At 41.4% G+C, this 21507-nt stretch overlaps 1 protein-coding gene across 1 annotated transcript in view; it reads right to left on the bottom strand.

The window, feature by feature from the left end:
* Positions 1–21507, bottom strand: part of IP6K1 (inositol hexakisphosphate kinase 1) — a 38156-nt gene continuing 16649 nt past the window's right edge. Inside the window, exons 2-6 of the mRNA XM_044451209.1 lie at positions 12438–12784; positions 9774–9984; positions 9302–9474; positions 8592–8767; positions 1–5655 (exon numbers count right to left, since the gene is read on the bottom strand). Coding sequence (XP_044307144.1) covers positions 5152–5655; positions 8592–8767; positions 9302–9474; positions 9774–9984; positions 12438–12660 — 1287 coding nt within the window. The 5' untranslated portion in view covers positions 12661–12784 and the 3' untranslated portion in view covers positions 1–5151. The remainder of the gene's footprint in view (positions 5656–8591; positions 8768–9301; positions 9475–9773; positions 9985–12437; positions 12785–21507) is intronic.

Below are 21507 nucleotides of genomic sequence, written 5' to 3' on the forward strand. Positions count from 1 at the left end.
TGCCCCTCAACCAGCAGTTTATTTATATACACATATTATTTTATACACAACAGGAGAGTCAAGGGTGCAGTGTTTGTATGGAATACAGATACTGTTATTTCTCATGCCCAATAGCTTGATTTGGCCCAACAAAGTGGCACTGAAACAGACTATGAAAAATATACAAGAAATTTGTAATGTGATGCTGCATCCCTCCCAGCCAAGTCAAAAGAGATGGATGGGAACCACTCCTGCAGGGTGCGCTTCTGCTCCCTGCTCTCACAGTAACATTTCTTCCCTTTTCAAGCAGTACTCATAGAGACCATTCTGCACTTAGACTTTTCAAAGTATAAAAAACAATATTTTGCTCCTGAGATAAGCATGCAATAATAGTACAAATACAACCAAAGTCTGAACCTGACTTGGATTACTCTTTCCAGACATACTGTAAAACAAGTGAAATACATAGGCCCTTTCTTTCCCCTGCCCCATCCCCAGAAGGCCAAAAAGTAGTCCATGAAACCAACAGAACTTGCCTCTCCTTTTAAACCCAGATGGTTATGGTCTGTGGAGATCCTTTTACAGCAAGCAATAAAGCAGTTTCCCTTGCATTGGTGTAGAGCAGCAGATGCCCACAGACTGCACCTTTGTTATATACCAATAGCAGCAGAATGACTGGTCAAGGTGCACTCCAAGGGCTCATGGCAAGTTGCTGGTGTTGCTCTCAAGATGAGAGACTGGCTCGCTAAAGCACCTTCCCAGAGCAGGAACTCTTCTTACTGGCCTTCTAAAACTACACTATGTAACCCATCCTGTAAGCAGCAGGAAGGCAACTGGGCTCTGATCTGATCTGTGGTTTGGTCCACTGTGAAGGGACAGAATACACATGAAAACATAGCTGCAGGCATGTGAGTAAGGCTACAGAAGCTGGAAGAGACTTTCTGTCTCCATACCAGTGTTCAACAGAAGCCAGGTTATGTATTCTTCCTTGAACTCCCTTCAGATACATTGATAAGGGAAGAGAGACTCAAAGGTATAGAACAATACTTTCCCCATGTGAGGGCCTTCTTTGGAGTCATCTAGACTGAACATTATCCAAAGTGCAACTCTCCACCGTTCATAGGGAAATTATATATGAACTGTTATTTTAGAAGATCATGCAGCAGGTCCAGGCTACAAAGGTGCTAGTAAAGAGAAGGTGGCTCCTGTTCCAACTGAAAGAGCAAGATCAGTTATTGACAAAAAGCACAGTGCAGTAGTAACCTCTAACTGAGGAGAAGACAAGACACTTCCAAGGCAGCAACTGCCACCAATACAAAAGAAAGGGTACTTATCAGGAGAACTTCTGTTTGGCCCTTACTGGAAAGATAAGGGAACCCCTCAATGTTGTTCATACACCAATGCTAGCAGTTCCTATGTATTGCTAGAGAGATAGCTGGCTATGTATTCCAGAAGGCTGAAAAGCTGATTCATCATCTACATGAAGGCAACTACACAGTACGTGCAAAGTCCTGCTACAGAAGTCAACACTATTGGACAAAAAAGTGTCAGCAAGCTGTAAAGGGCAACAAACAGACTGTGCTATTCCAGCAAGAACGGACTGGAAGGATTATTTACATGAGCCTCAAGAAGAGGACCTGAATGTATATAATGCATGCAAAATGGCTTTGTTGGACACAGCTGTCCCATTCAGCGGCTCCTTTATCAAAATATACTCAAACTCTTACCATGGGTCCTCTATGCACCTCGATATAGGGCTGCTTATGCTATCTTCTCATGAGTGAAAAATTGCATTAAAAAGTAACAAGCTTTTCATTGTTCAAAACCAAACAAGTGTCATATTGAGCTATTTTAATCTGCAAAGTTGCTCTAGGTATTTGCACAATACCTGCAATATAGTTTCCAGTAATGTGGCAAGACCCCTAAATGGCATAAGTAGTTCAATTACTGTCTTCAAGAATTTTACTTTGGCTAATGAGGTAGAACCAAGAGGGCAGTTGCAGATATCTAGAAATATGACCAAGACAGCTTACCTTGATAGTTATGAAATTGCCTATACTGTAACAACAAATGCTGGTTCCTCTCTGGGCAAATACATTACCCCATTCATTTAACAAAACAAAATGGAGCAGAATACTGTACAAAAGCCAAGCTAGCTTGTTTTGAGTAGATTAGGTCCCCTTCATTTCAAGGCAGAAGGAGGCCTAGGGGATGCACTCAAACCTCTCCTATTTAGTTGCCTCAGCCTCTGGATATTTTTTCCTCTGGTCAACACACACACATTTTCACTATAGCCAAAACAAATAATATGAACTAGGAACAGCAAACTATACTATTTGCTTGGTAAAACTTCCATCATTTCTTTACTGGCTTAGTCCCATATGTTACTGCAATAAATCCAGCATGTTCCATTTATTGGAAAGATGCAAGTTTGAACTAACGATCATGTCCCTCAATTCTGGGGAAAGCTGCTGAAGGCAAATATTCTGCTTCTTACCTCTGATCTGTCAGTGCCTTCTATAAGGCACTTTTACTCTACAGAGTTGCTTCCAATCCAATCAAATGTCAAGCTGCAGAAACTGACTCTGCTGCATGCTCAAACAGTAGTTTAGAAAAGAACCTTTATGATGAAATCCATTTGAATTCATCTGGTCTGGCAGTACGGGTACTTTCCCAATGAGCCCTGTAAATATTCCTTTACATTTCAATTCTAGCTGCTCCTATACTGACAGGCTGCGTGCAAGCTTCTGTGTGCACAGACTGCACAAATATCTTCCAAGAATGAGTATGCAACTATTAGGGCTCAAATTAGACAACTCAGTTCCATTCCAGGATGCAAGAAGCCCTGATGGTAAAACCTTTCCAACACAGCAAGGTACTTGTTCAAAGAACAGTCACAACCATGTCCCTTTGTTTAACTTGAAAGAACATGAACTCGGAAAGCTTATTGCTTATTGAACAAGGCTGTGATTTGCACTTAGCTGTCTGAAAACTAACCACAATGCTAAAGTACTGAGAAAACCATGCCCATCAGTATTTTTGGTTCCTTCATGAACAAGTAACTAGCTTTATGAAAACAAAACTAGGCAACAGAAGGAATAAAAAAAACTATTTACAAGCTCTGGAACTTGCACTGTGACTATGTTAATGGTCCAGAGATTTTAAAAAGAAGTTTAAAAGATGGTTTTAAAATGAGTTAATCACTGTATCAGGAAGAAAATGGTTTTCCTTTATTCTTTTGCTATTGTAGTTGACTGGGGGATAAGATCTCCTTACACATTTTAGACCTTCAGAGTAAATTTGAAAGATGCTAGGCATAACACAAACATGGTGATACCTCAAACTTAGTATCATATCTTCAAAACCAGGGCTCAGCACCTGTCCCTTAAGAAGCATCACTGTCTTCCTAGAGTAACATGTTATGGAAGCTTCCCCTGGAAAAAAAAAAGAAATTGGCCAATGCACAGGGGCAGCTGTCTACCTGCCCTTCACAAATGCAAAATGGAGTCAGCAAGTGTTGCTACTGCAAATACATACTAGCACTAGAGACAGTCCCCACGAGCAGATCCTTGATGAATGAGAAGCAACAGTACTTTCAAGATAGACCTATGAAGGGAAGCACATATTCAGCACAAGAAACAGGAGCTTCAGGGCAAAGGCTGAACCTTAAGAGCATCTAGCAGTAGATACTTAAGACAACTGTCCTCAAATGTAATGCCTGCACATCAGTTCCCCATGATAGCAAGTCCCTTCCCCACAAAGTGCATTTCCAAGAGCTCTAGTGCATTTGTCTATATTGGGCCCAGAGCAGGTCCATGGAATTAGTTCAAGCTGTCATCGCCATGAAGAACTACAAATTAATTGTGAGTATTCACATAGTGAACTAACACTGCAACTTTAACACTACAAATGACTGACACCTCATCCTACACAACAGAATCCCATATACATGTGTGGGTCCCAAATGTGACCCAGCTGCATCTAATCATAGGCACAAGGCCAGCAAACACCAGCTCCCTGAGGTGCAAACAAGCACAGGTGACAGCACGTTCAACTAGAAGGCTGTCATTCAAAGCTAGACAGATGCTTCCCTCTACAATGGGACAAGGTCTGAAAGTGAAGACATTTACTTTTCTTAGCAATTACCCCTACGTCTTTCATGTTGGGGATGGGTCCTTGTAGAAGTGTACCATTTTGGTAGGAAGCCTACTTGGAAAGCCTGGGAAAAGGAAAACTGCAATCCAGCACTATGGTGCTTACATGGGAATGGGGTAAGAGGAGACTACTGTATTTACAAAATTGAAAGCGTTATGAACAGGGTAGGCACCTGCTCAGCATCTTCAGTCCCAGAAAAAGCTGCATAGGAACCGAGTGTGCTTTTAACACTGTCCTTAGCCAGCCAACTAATCCCACGATGTTAGAGACCAGGACAATGTTGTGGAGCCCTGACTGGGCCTTTTTAGAATTTGGCATTTCCAACAACTGCAAGAAATGGCATGGGGAGGTAGGCAAGCTTCGTCAATGGGATGCAGCGCAAAATCGTGAAAGCCCTGCACTGATTTTCCTTTGGTCATTTATTTCCCCAGCTGGGATGATCTGGTAGCACCCAGACTGGAGAAGATAAATGAAGATCTCTCTTTATCCTCTAGGAAGTCTCTAACATCTGGTCAGAGGCAACAGCAGTGCAGTGTGTGCAAATCATGTGCCTCAATGAGCCTTGTAAGTAATATTTGCTTTATCTGAATGCCCTTTTTGAACAAAAGAAGAATGGTTCAAACCATAGTGCCTCAATGGAAGGTTGACAAAGAAGGACATTGATATCCCAAATCAACACCCCTAGAACATCACCGCTCTTCCTTCCCATAGGGGTCAGTCTCTACATTCCTAACAGACAGGATCACAGGGGTAGACACTACAAGTGCCAAACCCCAGATATAAAATGCGCGATGCTGGGGTCCATGGGATGTGTCTCTCCTGTGAAGAGTCCAGGCCAGAATAGTTGAAGCCATTTCGCTAGGATGATCCAGGGAATCATGTCCTTTGATGAGGTTAAACACACACTGAAGCGAGAGAATTTTTTCGAAGCAGTAGAGTCTGCTTTCTCTGTAGAAGTGGTGGTCCTGTTTGTTCCTATCCTCAGGGGGGAAAAAAAACAGGGAATCTAGCACAAGGCTACTGGTTTTCATCCCGCATCTGTCCAATTATGTTGATAAGGCTCTCCAGTCCAAACACATATCCCATATCAGGGCCATCATGTACAGTGGGATCATCTCGGAAGCCTTTGAATGTGCTGTGTGCAAAGTCAATCATACGTACATCCACCTTCGGCTGAAACATGGATTCTGTGCTGCTGGCATCTTGAAGGCTCTCTGGGAGAGAAAGATCTGCTTGCTTCAGGCCCATCTCTGCCCTGCGCTCCATATGTGTCTCAGACCGGGTGTCTTTCCCATCATAGATAATGAGCAAGGAGCTGGAGTAGAAGCGGTAAGAGGCCTGCCTCTCCAACACGGCCTTCAGGCTTTGCAGTTTGCTAAGGATGGGTTCAAAGAGGTCCTTTCGTAGCTCTGCACCATTGTGCAAATACTGGTACAGAGCATTGCGAAAGCCCTCAGTGGAAAGACCTCTGCCATAGTATTTATTCCTGCACAAATAATGCCCTGTATCCAGCTGATATACCTAGAACATAGAGAGAAATCATAAAGTAGTTTAGAAATGCAGTCAGCTCTCACTGCTGTAATTATCTACACAGCAGTATTGTTCAACTATTATTTTTTGCAGCAGCTCAAGAAAGCCTTTGACTGTTGAGATGCTAGTGTTCATGGGACCCAGCCTAAAATCAGAAGCATCAAACTAGTTCTTCAAAGAACAGTTGCTGCAAGTCATGACAGAGAAGTCCTTTGCTATGCCAATTTAAAATATTGTTGAAATGTCTGTTCTCCATTAAATTAGGAGACCTTGGGTGTGTTGGCATGTGATGTTAACCCAATCAGGCAATGAGCCAGAGTAGGTTAATTGTTCTGTGAACAGTGACTCTGTAAGATTATCAAGCTCATTATGTAAGCCTCTCTGTAAGATTATCAGGTGCTCCCTTCTTCCACCTCCTCCCACTCAGTCTTCTTGTAGGTATTCCAGGGCACCGCATAGGAGGAACAAGTCTTTTCTCTCCTTCCCTATTGCAGGCAAGAGCATTTCAAGCTTGCCTCAGCTTTTCTTCCCTTTTAAACTATCTTTTTTGTAGCTCCCCATTTTAACAACTATTAGGACAGAGCTGCATGTGGACAGCAGTGAGGACAGTGGCATAGCTGCCTGTGGCTGCCTAGCATTTAATAATACTTGTGCACAAAATTGTACACACACAAAAACATACTTATTTTTCTATATACACAGCTGTGCGCAAAAATGTATTTTAAAAAAGATTATATTACTATGAAAGATCTGTGCTAAACTGCCTAAAAAGCTTCAGCTGTGGGACAGTACAAAAATGAATAAACAAATTAATAATACTGCATTACAGGGAACTGCTTCCTTGACCGAGGCAATATCCAGGATGTGCCTGCAGCCAAGGGCCAGTAAGTTCCACAATACACACGGCACCAGCTGAGGCTCCAAATTCATTGTTTACTCCCTTTGGTTCCTCATGAGAGCTCTCAGAGGGCAAGCTATCAACAGAAAAAACAAAGCTATGAAGGAACTTTTGCAAGAAGGGAGTGTTTAGCAAAACCCTCCTCTCCCTAATCTTTAGTTCTATTATGCTGCATATATGCACCTTGTTCATAACCTGCAGGTGCTCAGGTAACTGCAAATGTGCACTTCACCCCCTTTTTTCAAGGAACTAGGGGTTTTAACAACTAGCTGTCAAAACTCTGGGTCCCATTAAAAAGGAGGTTATGAGTGAGAAAACAGTGGTTTTAGACTTGGACGTATTTGGACTATTCAGTCAGCCTGAGTAAGTCTTTTTCCCAAGATCAAGAGGAGTTAGGATGCTCTTTTACACTTTCCCAAGCACCCAGAGGCTCAGAGCAAAGTGAAAAATGAACCCAGTCACTGTAGAACAAGAAACAACTAAGCAGCAAAGGAAATGTACTGTAAACAGGACTTCAGAAATGGGTGCAAGTTTCACTGTTCCCATCCAAAAGTATCTTCAACCTTTCCCCTAAGTATAGTACAATGCAACTGGCCTTAAAAGACCACACTCGACCCTCCTGGAATTAAGACACACCCGAAAATTGCTGACTAGGCAACTAAATGCCTTGTTAAACAATGTCTGTTTAGGACATCCCTGCTGTTGAATAAAATAAGATACAATTTTCAACACTGAAGCAGACGTCACAGAATCAACAATTCCATAATTGTTTCAATCTCCAAACATAACCACTTGGAAATACCCAAAAGTGGTAGTGAAACTAGTAGCAGCTTTAGAATAACCAATCCAGCAGAGGGCACCAGCATGCAAACTGTGAAAGGATGTCTAGCTAGTAAGGGAGTGTGACGGGGAAGACTGAAAAACAAGCACACACCTACCTGAAGTAGCCCCTAAGCAAGCAAGATGATCTGTGTTTTGAGTCCCCACCTACTTGGAAGGGTAGGACATGCCAAATGGCTTCATAAAATGAAATGTACATGCATCTCAGAGAGAGAGAGAGAGAGAGAAGATACACACATTTTTCATGTCCAAGCCTGCTATCCATTGTACCACACTGATTCTAAGACAACCTTCCCCAGACTGGCACTCTCCAGCTGCATTGAATCACAAGCCATTGGCCATGCTGGCTGAGATTTCTGGAAGTTGTAGTTTAATATACTAGAGTGTGACGAGTTGGGGAATGCTAAGAATGTGTGTACCACCTCCATGAGGTGGAGGCATGAACACTAACAGTTGAGATGACTACTCTTATCCTAACTATAATTCAAAAGGACTGAACTAATATACCAAAGGAAGGCCTCTATAACTAGTTGAGAACCTTTGCTGTGAGAAAGTTGGCAGCATTCTGAACCAGCTTTGCAGCTCCACTCAGAAGTGTGATTCTGTGTTTATTTAGAAGTAAATTCCAAGATTCAAGGGAACTGTACATGGGATTAGTGCCTAAATTTACCTACTGCTATTTAATATCTGTCATTATATTTGAAGCTGAACATTGTCCATCTGTTTCCTTGACTTTGGCTGGGTAAATCACAATGAGGTTCACAGACTAGAAATATATGGTTATGTTAGAGAGTCCAATATTACTGGGTTAAATCCAGTACTGCATGAACAGACTTCCACTCACACAGGAGAATTTTCCCATCCTTTCCCCCTGCACAGTAAGCTCTGGAGCATTCCCTGAAGCTATGAAGTAGTTTTGCGGAGGTGTGGCAACCTGCAGGAAAAGGTGGGAATCTCCTGGTAATGTTCCATTAACAGAAATCACTCCATTTGTGAGAGACCCCAGTTGGATAAAACCCACAGGTGCCCCCTGCATGCACACATACACTCTCCCTTCAAGGCACCAAGAGATTATTAGGCTTCTGCATCGGTTGTCAAATTCTGTCAGATATTCCATGCACAGGAGAATACTCATACTGACTATACATCCTAACAAGTGACCATGTTTTACTAGCAGCTTATGGAGTACCTGCATCCCACAAACTCGTACACCTAGTGTGGCTGAGGTGCTCTGTGCGCACTTCTTCATCTGTCGAGCAGCTTTCTCCTCGGATGCGTCATCCCCGTGCTGTCTGGTCCCCATTTTCAGGTCAAGCACACAGGGAAATCTGAAATGGTGTACCACATTCTCCAGCAAAAGGAATTCTGAGGAACTGGTCAAGGAGAATTAGTTTCTTGAAGTTCTGCATTCCTATAAATGCCTTGCTTGGTTGCAAAAAAACCCTGTAGAGACATTTTCTTGCTTTCTAAAGAATGCTCCAGTAAAGAGCAGGAGTTCTGACAGAAACAGGAAGCCAGGGAAGAAACAAAACATGCACCCTTAGCTGATAAATGTTAGGGGGGAAATAAGCACCGTATCTTCAGAAAGGGGAGATAACCATTCAGGAAAGAGAGAGTCTACTTTGGCATTTTAAGTAAAAAACCTCCATTCTGAAAGCAAGAGCCAACCTTCCTTTCCAGAAATTACATTTGGGCTGGGCTACAGGAGACAGCCAAACAAACAAAAAGGCTGATGATCATGAGGAAGCAGTATAGGAAAGGTAAGCTGAGTTAAAGAAAAAATACTCTGAACAAGGATATCCTGGCAGCCAGACTTGTTAATGCCCACCAAAGCCTGATCATGAAGCTAATCACACAGTATAAACCGTTTTAAACTAAGGTTTACCTCCTAGAGGATACTGTAGAGTTTTCGGTCCTTGGATTCTGAACGCATGCGGCTCAACTGTTGCTTGTGGCAACGCAGACTCCATGGATTAAAGGTGATCTTTTCAGAACTCACAGTACTATTTGCGTCTAGCATCTGAAATGGAACATCTGAATGGGAGCTCTTGAGGCTCTTTGTGTCCTGGATGCTGTTGGCAAACCATGAGATTAGATGACTCACAAATAAGAACTGGAATTAGATAAGAACAGAAGTTAATTTTTGGGTGCTAAAGTTAGTCGCTTTCCCTATATAATTGTGTAAGAGAGCGGAGCATACTGCATCTTTCACATATTGACTGGCTACCCACAGCCATCTTTGTGTAACTTTATAGAGGGGGGTCAGGAAATACCTAGCAAGCCAGTCACTTGTTGCAGATCATTAAAAAAGCAGCAGCAGAAGCTGCTGAACCTTTTGAAATGAAGAAAAAGCTACAGAAATACACAGTACCTTTCTGAGGTGTCGGCAGCCAGACCTGCTTTCTCCTCTTTGTGCTCACTGCCACTGCCTGACCTGTTGAGACTCCTGCGAGAGTGTTTACGACGTGGTTGGTCCCTCTCTGGTGTATCATCCTGCTCCAAGGATTCACTCTCCACATAAGGATATGCTACCAGGTTAATGTAGCCATCACTGTCTCCCTCAAAACAGACAGATACCACACCTGCCGGAAACGAGCCATAGGTAACATTCCTCACATGAAAATTTTTAGTAGGTAATTAACATCTACAAAAATATCACTATCAAAAGCGATTGCCAAGGAATGGATTAGGAAGAAAACCATGAGATAAAAGGGAGGGGCAGGAAATTTTGCACTAAGTGTATGCATATACAGGTGTACCCATGGTGCCAAGAAGCAATTCTTCAATCTCTCCAACTCAAATACTTCTGATAACAGCAACAGATTTTCTACTAATCTTGGATGTATGCTCTGATTAGTAAAATTGCAAGTTCTTCAGATACAAAAAATGATTTATCTGATGGGGATGGATGACAAAAAGGTTACAACATGACATACTTTGAGGAAGTGGTGTTGTATCTGAGATGAAAAGTTCTTTAGTAATTGCTTAATATTTACTACGGGTTGTGCTCATAGGTGCACCATGAGTGGTCTAATTATTACTGACTTATTGGGGGAAAACTGGGCTTTTACATTTGGAGAAGAGGATATTATTTCTCTCTTTGATATATATGCTGTATTTCAATAACATGTATTTCATTTTGGTATGCAATCTTGTATGTAACATTCCAGTGTGTATATTATAGGAACTGCTATGTTATAGCATGTATACTCCACAACTTCGAAAGCCCTGATTTTATTATGGATCCTGACTACTTTTGAGGGGATCATTTTCTAGTCTGGGGACCACAATCACATAAAGAAACCTTCAAAAAATACAGGTCAGCCAACTTTGGTCTAGCTAATGCAAGAACAGCAATCTCCATGACTGAAACTTTATTACACAGGTAAGTGGAATGAACTTAACCATGAACCCGTAAAACACTAGGTTTCAAATTCTAGGCTAGCAATCATATCCTTTTCAGACCACCTTAGTTCAAGTTGGAAAAATACAGCATAGCAATGCATATTCTGATGACCCACTAGAATGGAAGCTAAACATACTCTGGAATTAGAACTCTGTTCCAAGAAGATACAATAAATCTCAGTTCAGCAAGAAGATATAATAAATCTCAGTTCAGTTCTAGCTATTATTCACAGAGTCTATGCCCAATCTGTGCTTTCCAAGTGTTCTTGTTGGTCTTGTAAATTTGTGAACAAAATGCTACCTTTTTGCATATCACCCTTAATTTTAATTAGAATGACTTCAGGTTGAGATGCAGACAATTTTTCCTTGTGATACAGGAGACCACTTCAACAGTAATGGGAATTTATATGTTGTATCAAAATCGAAACAACTAATTGGGTTTCGCATTGTGACATTTTTCCAATTAAATTAATTGGAAAATATACATGGTCTTCTGATCATCCTTCTTTGCTGTAATATAGAACACAGTTTTCTTCTGCAACCTGGTACACAGCCTCATCTATAAAGTAGACAGTGCCCATGCACAGTGTTTCATCTTCTTTATGTTTGAGTTTGCAAGAACATTCATGTTTCCTATCAGTATTTTATTGAAAATCTAACATTTATTTAAATTTAGCACCTTTCTAGTCCAAGCATAAAATATGCAGCAGTAAGCTACAGTGCTTACCAATATTCAATACCCCATTTTTCAAGTTCTCACAACCTTTGCAAATAACACAAATATACTATGCATTCTTCTCCACTTCATTAACCTGATGCACTGTCTTGTCAGAGCCAGGAAGCTTCAGAGAATTGGACTAGCAAAGAAATGACTGGATGCAACTTCTAAATTGTGTGGAAACTCTCCACATGCAGTGAGACTTAAGCTTCAACAGTCTGCTATAAAGATACATTCACCAAGATAAAATAGCTACTTGAAAAAAAAAAATCAACACTTATTTCTTACAGTAGGCAACAAAAGGGGGGACGTGAGGTTTAAAAAAACTCAGTGCACTTTTTACTGGATTATTAAGGGCCAGTTAATATGCAATAGAATTCTCCAGTCAGACCATCCTGAAGCTACAACCTCAAACAGGAAATAATCGTTTTGAGTGGCAGCATGCATGAGCTCAGAAGCATTAAAAAAAATGTCCCACTTCCATAAACTGCCATCAAGAAGCTGGACATTCCCATGCCTCATATATTATTTTATCCAGGCTGCTCCTTATGAGGAAATCTAGCAAATCTAGCATGCATAAGCCAGATCTATGGCAGCAGTCCTGAACATTACTGGAAGCTAAGTTCTATGGGAAGTAAACAGGGCTTATCTTAATGAAACATGCTTAGAAGTGGGCTCTAGAAGTATTGCACATCAGCAACAACATCCATGAAATAAAAGCATTACTTAATTGGACAAGCACCCAAGTCACCTCAGGCCATGAAGTAATTGTTCTTGTCAATGTCTTCTCTGTTAATGCATGGGAAGACAGCATGTAGGCTTTACCTACACCCTCACAGTATAACTACTTGTATTTAGAAAAGTGTTTCCCATCCAACACCAGAAAGGCAGTTTAGGTGGTGGGAAGCTCACCTTTGTACTCAGGTGTGAATTCCTTCATTTCTGGAGGCAGGGACTCATAGAAGCGCTGTTCTCTGGTGATTAGAGGCTTGCATACAGTGTGGTCATCGTAGCGCATCATACTGCTGTGGCCGCCCACTTGATGGATGAAAGGTTCCAGCAGGACCCCTCGGGCTCCTGTGTGGGTTGCATTCTTCCCATGTTTCCCCACCTCCATGGTTTGACAAACACACATTGCGCAGAGCACCAGTTACACACTTGGGGCATGGGGAGAGCTGCATGGAGTGGAAGGAACAATTTCTTAAGGAGCAAAACCACCACCACTCAGATATCCCAGTGAGTGAAGATCTATCAACAGTCTGTAAAAAAAAAAAAAGTAGAGATGCCATGAACCTTGGCTAAGGGGGCCACTTACACACACATGCAGTACATTCATATTACATTCCAGAAAACTAATTGCAAGTACTGGAGTCTCTTCCCGTCACCCCTTTGGGTTACCCATATCCTTCTCTTGATAGATGGACTGTCTTTACCTCTATTAATAATAGCTAGAAAGGCTTTGGCATTTTTCTATTATGTCTCCAAACTTACCACATTCAAGCATGGCACTTTGTGACACATGCACCAAAGGAACACACAGAAAGCTTACAGATCACATCTGTCCCAGAGGTACATCAACTAACTACCTTACTAAGATTTCGCTTTTTATCAACATCTCTTCTTACTAGTCCAGAAAAACAGGTTGTTCACAAGGCATGTACAGCACAGTCACTGCTTTCCCTTCTGTTCACACAGGAAGACATCAGACCTGTGTCTAGATCAGAATCCGTTGCGGCACTAATCATTCGTACATGTGATTCCACAGATACTCAGCAACACATGAATCACACGAAATATACTGTCATTAAAGCAATTACACAGGAAAAAGGGGGAAATTGATGAAATCTCCACTGCTGCTAGTAATATGGTGGCAAAAGTGAGAAGTTGTTTGCTTTGAACTGTGGGAGGCATTGAAGAAAGGTAAAGGAATTTGACCACTCTTTTCCACATTTTCTACTAGCTTCCCATTGAATGTTCGAATGATACAGTTCCTTCTTCTTACAAAAAACAAGCCAACTCTGCACTAAAATTTACCAAAGAGCTACATGTTTTTCCTCTTTCACAGTAAGGGCATGACTCCCATATTTCAACAAGGGGCCTAAATAGACAATCACTGAAGCGGACAAAAATGATTTCAGTCTAGTTCAACTGTCAAACTGATGGGTAGCTATTACAGAGCTCTAACTTGAAGAGTGGTTTTGTGTTATGCTGGTTAGACTTAGAAAAAACCTTACAGGCTCAGGTGTTAATGTGCTGCTCTGTTTATCTATGGCTTATGTTAAGCTAGTAGACAAAGTTTCCCTTATGCAAACATAAACAGATCTCCAAATTTCATGAGAAATTCCTCTCTCTAGCAGGAAATTTGTTAAAACAGGTGAAGGAGGAAGTTCCACTCATATAATCTCTGTCCCATTTTCAGAAAGAAATACCCGACTGCAACATAAATGCTCCTTTCCCAAGTTGAGACCAATTCAAACATACGAAGGAGAAGCTGCCATAGCCCAATATTCCAGCTATCTACTGGCCTGCCACATGTCTCGTAACCCACATTTAACAAAAGGGATCCTATTTCCACACCTCTCTATCAAAATGTTACGAACTTTAAAAGTGTACCATTTTTCAGTTTTCTGTTTGCTGGAGGAATACCCTGATATGATTAACACAGTGGTTAGTAAGTTAGCTAGTAAGTACTTTCACATGGTGAAAGATGACAGACCAACACTAGCATTTTGTACATTTCACCGCAACTTATTTTATGGAGAAAGGTGCATGCCATTTAGGAACCTGCTCTACTGGGCACTCCAACTTTTGATATCACTTGCTAGTGTAAACTCACAGAGCTCTGGAATTAAGATGCTTCTCTAATCACAACAGGTAATTCAATAGGTATGTTAGCCACTTGTGGTCTACAGACAGCTAGACTTAAGGTAAAAGACAGTGTGACAAGCAGGCCTTCCTACTTTGTGATCCTAACACATTTAGCCACTATAACATGCTCAATGCCTACATTTTATACTTGGGATAGCCTGTTTGAACAAGACCTGCATGCCACCTACATATACCTGAGGACTGATTCTTACAGCCACAATATAAAAACTCTAGACAAATTATTGTACTGTTGAGACCTTCCGTAAGACTAGTGCAATTTCATAGGACTGGTGACATTCACACACAACAATTGCCATGTGGAGTTACTGTCATACTAAACCATAAGTCTAAGTGTGCTAAAACTGTATTAATGAAAGATGTACAATAGCAGTTCAGAAAGAACTTGGGTGGGGGAAGAGGATTAAACTTTAGCTCATTCTTTTGCAATTTACTTGATCTTGTCACTGAACATTACTTTCAAAACAGCTAACTTGTTATGTTTGCTCCAAGTAATAATTGAATTTTGAAAGGAAAATTCTTATTGAGAAATATTAATAAATACAGTACTAGAAACAATCTAATGAAACTTCAATGAAATATAACATACTTATGGAAAAAAGTATAATCTTTATGTCAATTACTGCATAAGAGAAATGAATTATAAATTAATCAATTTTAAACTATTTTTTACCACATCTATAAATTTGATTTTAAATTTTGTATGCCAACCCTTTAAAAATAATATTTTAACGTATAATGTATTTTTGTGTTTATTTTATGCTATAAACCAACCACCCAGACAGCTTAAGTTATTGGGCAGGATAGAAATTATTAAAATGTACTTTTATACAATAGACATTGTCCACAATAGACATGGAGCCAAAATTAATGTCTAGATTTACAGAAGGCCAAATTTTATGGATTCTGTACTTATTTACATATGCAGTTTGAAGTGTCTGCATCTTGCATTACATTCCAAGAAGTGCAAAAATTGGATTCTCACTATTTGGGAACCAGCTTTTGGTTCCTATACAATATACCAAACTGAAAACAAACATAAGAATTTCCAATATTTATTCAGTTAGTAAATCCATGGATATGCTTATGTTATTACAGTCTTCTGTGTGCTCCTATCTGAGAAAAGCTGTAAAAAGACTACTGGCTATCTGATTAAGTGTATCACTTTTATAAAAATAGACAAATATGCATCTCATCACACATTAACAGTAATGAGTCAGTTCGAGCAGGAATTTAAGCTGCGGGATGACAAGGCTTCAAGAGGAATGCAATAGAGGTGCTCAATAACTGACAGTGAAGTCAGCACTTACCATTTTGTAAGTGGCATCTGCTGTGCCTATATCTATAATTTGCATTTTGTCACCTGAGGCCCTGCTAGACAACCCACTATTCTAAGAGGTGTGGATTGTTGATCCATGAAACAGGGTCTTTTGTGTGGTAGTACTTAGTTATGGTACTTCTTCCTTATGGAGACTATGTTAACTGTTTTTTCATCCTTCAGATGGCTAGTGAAGATGTCATTATTCCCTGGAACTTTAGTGATTAATGTCAGTTCTTGAATTTATTGTAATGAAGGTCCTGTTTTGCTTCTGCACTTTATAGTTGTTGCATGCATTTTTATTCCTTTTATTTGTACACTGCACACTAAGGTAAGATTACACTAGGAAGGTTAACAGCCAGATACTGTATCATGTGGCCATTGCTGTAAGTCAGCAGAATTCCAACACATGCAGTTATTCACTAAGGAGTTGATGCTGCTTTGCAGCTGGGGCAACATTTTCATCTTCTGGATAAGTAAAGAATACTCCAGTTGCTCTGGTTTGGAAATATAGCAAGTTCAATTTCAAATCAAAGCCTTTTAAGGCAGGCAGACTCTGACAAGTTATTAGTAGCGTTTTAAAAATCCAAACAGTGGTATTTATGATTTGAAATGGAGCATTTAATGATTTCATCCAGGTTACTTTGGGTTTGCTCATTGAAAAGTGCAAAACAGCTGCTAAAATAATTAAGCATAAAATTTGTATGCCATCCATTACTTCCGTCTCTGGACAGCTTACAGACATATCCATCTGTTATTCTTAAATGGAAATAGACACTCAAAAATAACAAGGCAGGTAACTTACAATATAATGTAGTCACAAATTATTATACTCTGTAGCTACCTTATAAAATGTTCACTCTCAATATGATGTTATACTATGCAGGTTTAAACAGAAACAAGTTCTACTGCCAAATTTCTTCAGCTAGCCAAATATTGGGAGTTACAGAATCTTTTTTTCTACCAAAAATGAATAAGATTGCACTCATAGAAGCTTAAGATATACCATTATTTTTTCAGCTTGCTAACTAAAACATTGACATAACATGTTTGATCTTGGCTCAGAAGTTTAGATTGTGGTAAACTAAGTAGTAAACAATTTAATGGTACAATGCTGCACATGTTTAAATAGAAAGGATCTTGAACAGAAAAAAATGGCTCAGAAACTCTGCAAGTTGTAAGACTTTCTGTCACACGCATGGAATTGCTCCCTAAAGTGTATGTTTACCAAATACATGAATCTTGCTCTTAATTTTTGTGCTTTAAAAAAAGACTACAAGCAATGTAATATCAGAAATGGCATAAGGGAGAAGTCAGCCTTAGTGAAAGTGATGAACCTCATGCATTTTGGAAATTATTTTCAATACTGTTAGTTCTCTCCAGCACTTCTGCCTGATTTACAAGGAGCATTAAAAACATTCTTTGCCTTCTAAGTATTTTCAGGATTGTAATAGCAGACACATCTCACATTTGGAGTGTTTGGCTCTATCTGCAACCCCATTTAACTAACACGAATTGGTCACTGAAAGTCACAGCTCTCTCATTTGGGAAATTTAAAACTCTTTCACTAACATATCCACTCCACCCCCACAACTTAAAACAGCTTTAAAAACCAAGATACAACTACATGCAGAGCAAGCCCTCAACTCTCCCTTTATTTTCAGTCACCACACGCAGACTTCAGCTACTGCAGAACAGCTTAAGAATATTTATCTCTCACAAGAGATCAAATTCTACTTCAGTGGATCATAAGGCTGTCAACAAGAAAGTGTAACTGCTGACATAACTGAAGATATAAGATGTTAATGAAACATCTGAGACCAAAGAAAAGGAGAAGGTGGAATAGAGATTTCTAACCCAGGAAGCAGGTAAATTTGGACAGAAGGGAGAGGTCTAAGTGGGGGGGGGGGGGAGAGAATAAGCTGCTGACAAAAGGAATGAGGCAGTCCAGCAAGCAATTTTCTCTGCTAGTTACAGGTAAGCACCCTGACTTTCTTCTTTCTGGTCTCTGTGCATCACAGATATGGGCACCTGACAAGCTTTCTTCATGGAGGCAGGTAGTGTCACTTCTGAAGGACTGATGACAGGACTGCTATGCTGAAGGCTCAATCAGCTCTAGTTCTGATGTCAAGGTGGCAGTGTTTCACAAAAGTCAATGGATTCATCCAGGTGGCCTTGCATAGGTTGGGAAGGGACATGCCAGCATTGAACCCTGTGGTGCTGGCTGTTACTCATGCAGAGTGGGGCTGGACCAGAGAGCTCCTAGGCTAAGAAAATGGTCTGCACAACCCATCCCACCAGCCACTGTAAGGAGACTTGGAGGTCCTTAAGTGCAAGCGATCAGAAAGGTGGGAGATTAGGAAAGTTGGAGACAGAAAGTAGGATGGTAATATTTTTGTAGATTTTTGGGGGAGGGTAGGAGAATAGAATGGTGGCATTTTCTAGAGTAACAAACTAGAAAAAGAAAAGAAAGTATGAGAGAAGGACAAAGGATAAGAGAGAAAAACAGGTCCTAAAAGCAGAGAAAGAACTTCCCAATGCAGCAACAATGATGGTCAAAGTAGTTAAGGCAGGAGCCCCTCCCTCACAATAGGGCAGGATTGGAGGAGGGGCTCTTGCTGAATAGATCTTAGCTGTGGAATATTCTCAAAATAGGCTCTATAAATGTATAGAGCCGATATGTGCAATGCACAGAAATCATAAAGAAAAAACTTAATTTCTTCCATGCCAGCCCCACACAGAGCACATTACAGAAATCAAAGCAGGAGGTTACCAGCACATGGCTTGTCCAAGTAGGGGTGCAACTGATAAATCAGATGAAGCTGATAAAAAGCACTGGAAACCAAGTCCACCTCAGCAAAAAGTGGTAACTCAGGACCGAAGACTACTCCAAGTCTATAAACCCTATCCATTAGAGGGAGCACAACCCTGTCCAGGATAGGTTGAAAACTCCCCAGTTGAACAGATTCCCCGCCAACAGTACCTCCATCTTATCTGGATTGAGCTTCAGCTTATTGGCCATAGCAAGTGCATTACCAAACTCAGACACTGGTTCAGAACAGTCAATGCCTCACCTGGAGATGATGAGAAAGAGAGGTAAAACTGAGTGTCATCAGCATAATGATGACGCTTCAGCCCAGTCCTCATGCAGTTTCATGTAGATGTCGAAGAACACAGGGGACAAAATAGAACTCTGTGGAACTCCATGGCACAAAGGCCACGACACAGATCAACAGATCCCCAGCACCACCACCTGAAGATGGTTGCCAGAGAGAAGCCAAACTACTGCAAAGCAGTGCCCTCAACTCCCAATTCAGCCAACCTCTCCAGAAGGATAACTAAAGCAGTTTCCGTTCCAAACCCGGGCCTAAAGCCTGAATGAAATGGATTTAGATAAACAGTTTCCTCCAGGGAGCCTGGAGCTACCAGGCCACAACCTGCTTGGCTGCCTCGCCCAGAAAAGGAATGTTGGCAATTAGTCCAAACATTTTCACATCAGCTGGGTCCAGGGCAGGAGTGGTGCAATAAGGAGTGGAGCAATAACCACTGTTTTTAAAGTAGAGGGCACCACTCCATCTCTAAAAGAGGCATTAATGACCTCCTAGACCCAGACTTGAATGCCCTGTATAGATTTTTCAAACAACCAAGAAGGGCAAGGATCAAGTGAGCAGGTCCTAAGTCAGACATACCAGAGCACCCTGTCCACATCAGGCCGCGGGAGGTGAAACTCATCCAGTAGAAAAGAACACGATGGCACGCTGGACACCACTGCGGATGAAACTGGAATAACTGTGGAGTCCAAGTTCCTATGGATCCAAGCAATTTTGTCCTCAAAGTATTGTGTGAATTCCTCACAGTGGGCCTCCAAGGGTTCCATCAGATCTCCTTTGGGGCTAGGATACAGAAGGCCCTGAACCACCCTGAAAAGCTCTGCTAAGTGAAATGATGAGGATGCAATGCTGGCAGCAATAAAGCCCTTCCTTGCTGTCTTCACCGCCACAGAACAGGCTCAAGAACGAGCACTAAGTTGTGTTTGGTCAGATTCATTTCAAGTTGTTCTCTACCGGAGTTCTAGCTGTCTCCACTCTTGCTTCATCGCCCTCATACACCACTGGCATATACCAGTGAGCCAACTGGGCTCTGCAAGAAGGAAGAGGGCACTTGGAGGTGATCATGTCAATTGCCCAGGCCATCTCCGTATTCCACAGAGTGACGTGAGTGTTAACAGGGTTAGGGTTACAGAGTAACTTCCCCAGTCTCAATAATGCATGCCAGGTCAGCCCCCTGATCCACTATTAGATCATGCATCAGTGAGGTTTTATTGTGGGCCAACCTAGCATTAAGCAATGGTGTTAATAACACTATTGCACATCTCATCTGTTACAAAATGTGGCAACATGGGTTGACCCTGTTCTGTACAGGAACCAGCCAGCCATGCTTTTTACCGGATCCTCTGTTCCATCCTCCTTAGTCTACAGCTCATCCCCATAGATACTATATATGCTCAGTCCATACTGGGCAATTTTCACTGTTCCTTCTGCTCCTGAAATATTTTGTCTCTATTCCTGCAATTCTTGGGGTTCCTATGAACATGCCAACATCTCTTTACTAGTTTCAAAAAGCATATTGTGCAAAATGAGACAGAATTTTCTGAATGGATGCCAATTGCAAACACAATGTTAGGCAAGCTTGAAAGTTTCAAAGTTGTAATTAGTATTTTTCTAGTTATTATCTTTAGCAAACATATGAGCGAATAACATACAGTATATCACAGAACTGAGTACACCCCTCACATTTTGTAAGTATTTTATTATATCTTTTCATGTGACAACCCTGAAAAAATGACACTTTGCTACAATGTAAAGTACTGAGTATACAGCTTGTATAACAGTGTAAATTTGCTGTCCCCTCAAAATAACTCATCACACAGCCATTAATGTCTAAACCACTGGCAACAAAAGAGAGTGCACCGCTAAGTGAAACTGTCCAAATTGGGCCCAAAGTGTCAATATTTTGTGTGGCCACCATTATTTTCCAGCACTGCCTTAACCCTCTTGGGCATGGAGTTCACCAGAGCTTCACAGGTTGCCACTGGCGTCCTCTTCCATTCCTCCAGGACAACATCACGGAGCTGGTGGATGTTAGAGACCTTGCGCTCGTCCACCTTCCGTTTCAGGATGCCCCACAGATGCTCGACAGGGATTAGGTCTGGAGACATGCTTTACCCTCCATCACCTTTACCCTCAGCTTCTTTAGCAAGGCAGTGGTCTTGGAGGTGTGTTTGGGGTCGTTATCATGTTGGAATACTGCGCTGCGGCCCAGTCTCCGAAGGGAGGGGATCATGCTCTGCTTCAGTATCTCACAGTACATGTTGGCATTCATGGTTCCCTCAATGAACTGTAGCTCCCCAGTGCCGGCAGCACCCACGTAGCCCCAGACCATGACACTCCCACCACCACGCTTGCCTGTAGGCAAGACACACTTGTCTTTGTACTCCTCTCCTGGTTGTCGCCACACACGCTTGACACCATCTGAACCGAATGAGTTTATCTTGGTCTCATCAGACCACAGGACATGGTTCCACTAATCCATGTCCTTAGTCTGCTTGTCTTCAGCAAACTGTTTGCGGGCTTTCTTGTGCATCATCTTTAGAAGAGGCTTCCTTCTGGGACGACAGCCCTGCAGACCAATTTGATGCAGTGTGCGGCGTATGGTCTGAGCACTGACAGGCTGACCCACCACCCCTTCAACCTCTGCAGCAATGCTGGCAGCACTCAT

This window comes from Varanus komodoensis, unplaced genomic scaffold (assembly GCF_004798865.1).
Source record: "Varanus komodoensis strain SLA01 unplaced genomic scaffold, ASM479886v1 scaffold6_2, whole genome shotgun sequence".
Classification (NCBI taxonomy): Eukaryota; Metazoa; Chordata; class Lepidosauria; order Squamata; family Varanidae; genus Varanus; species Varanus komodoensis.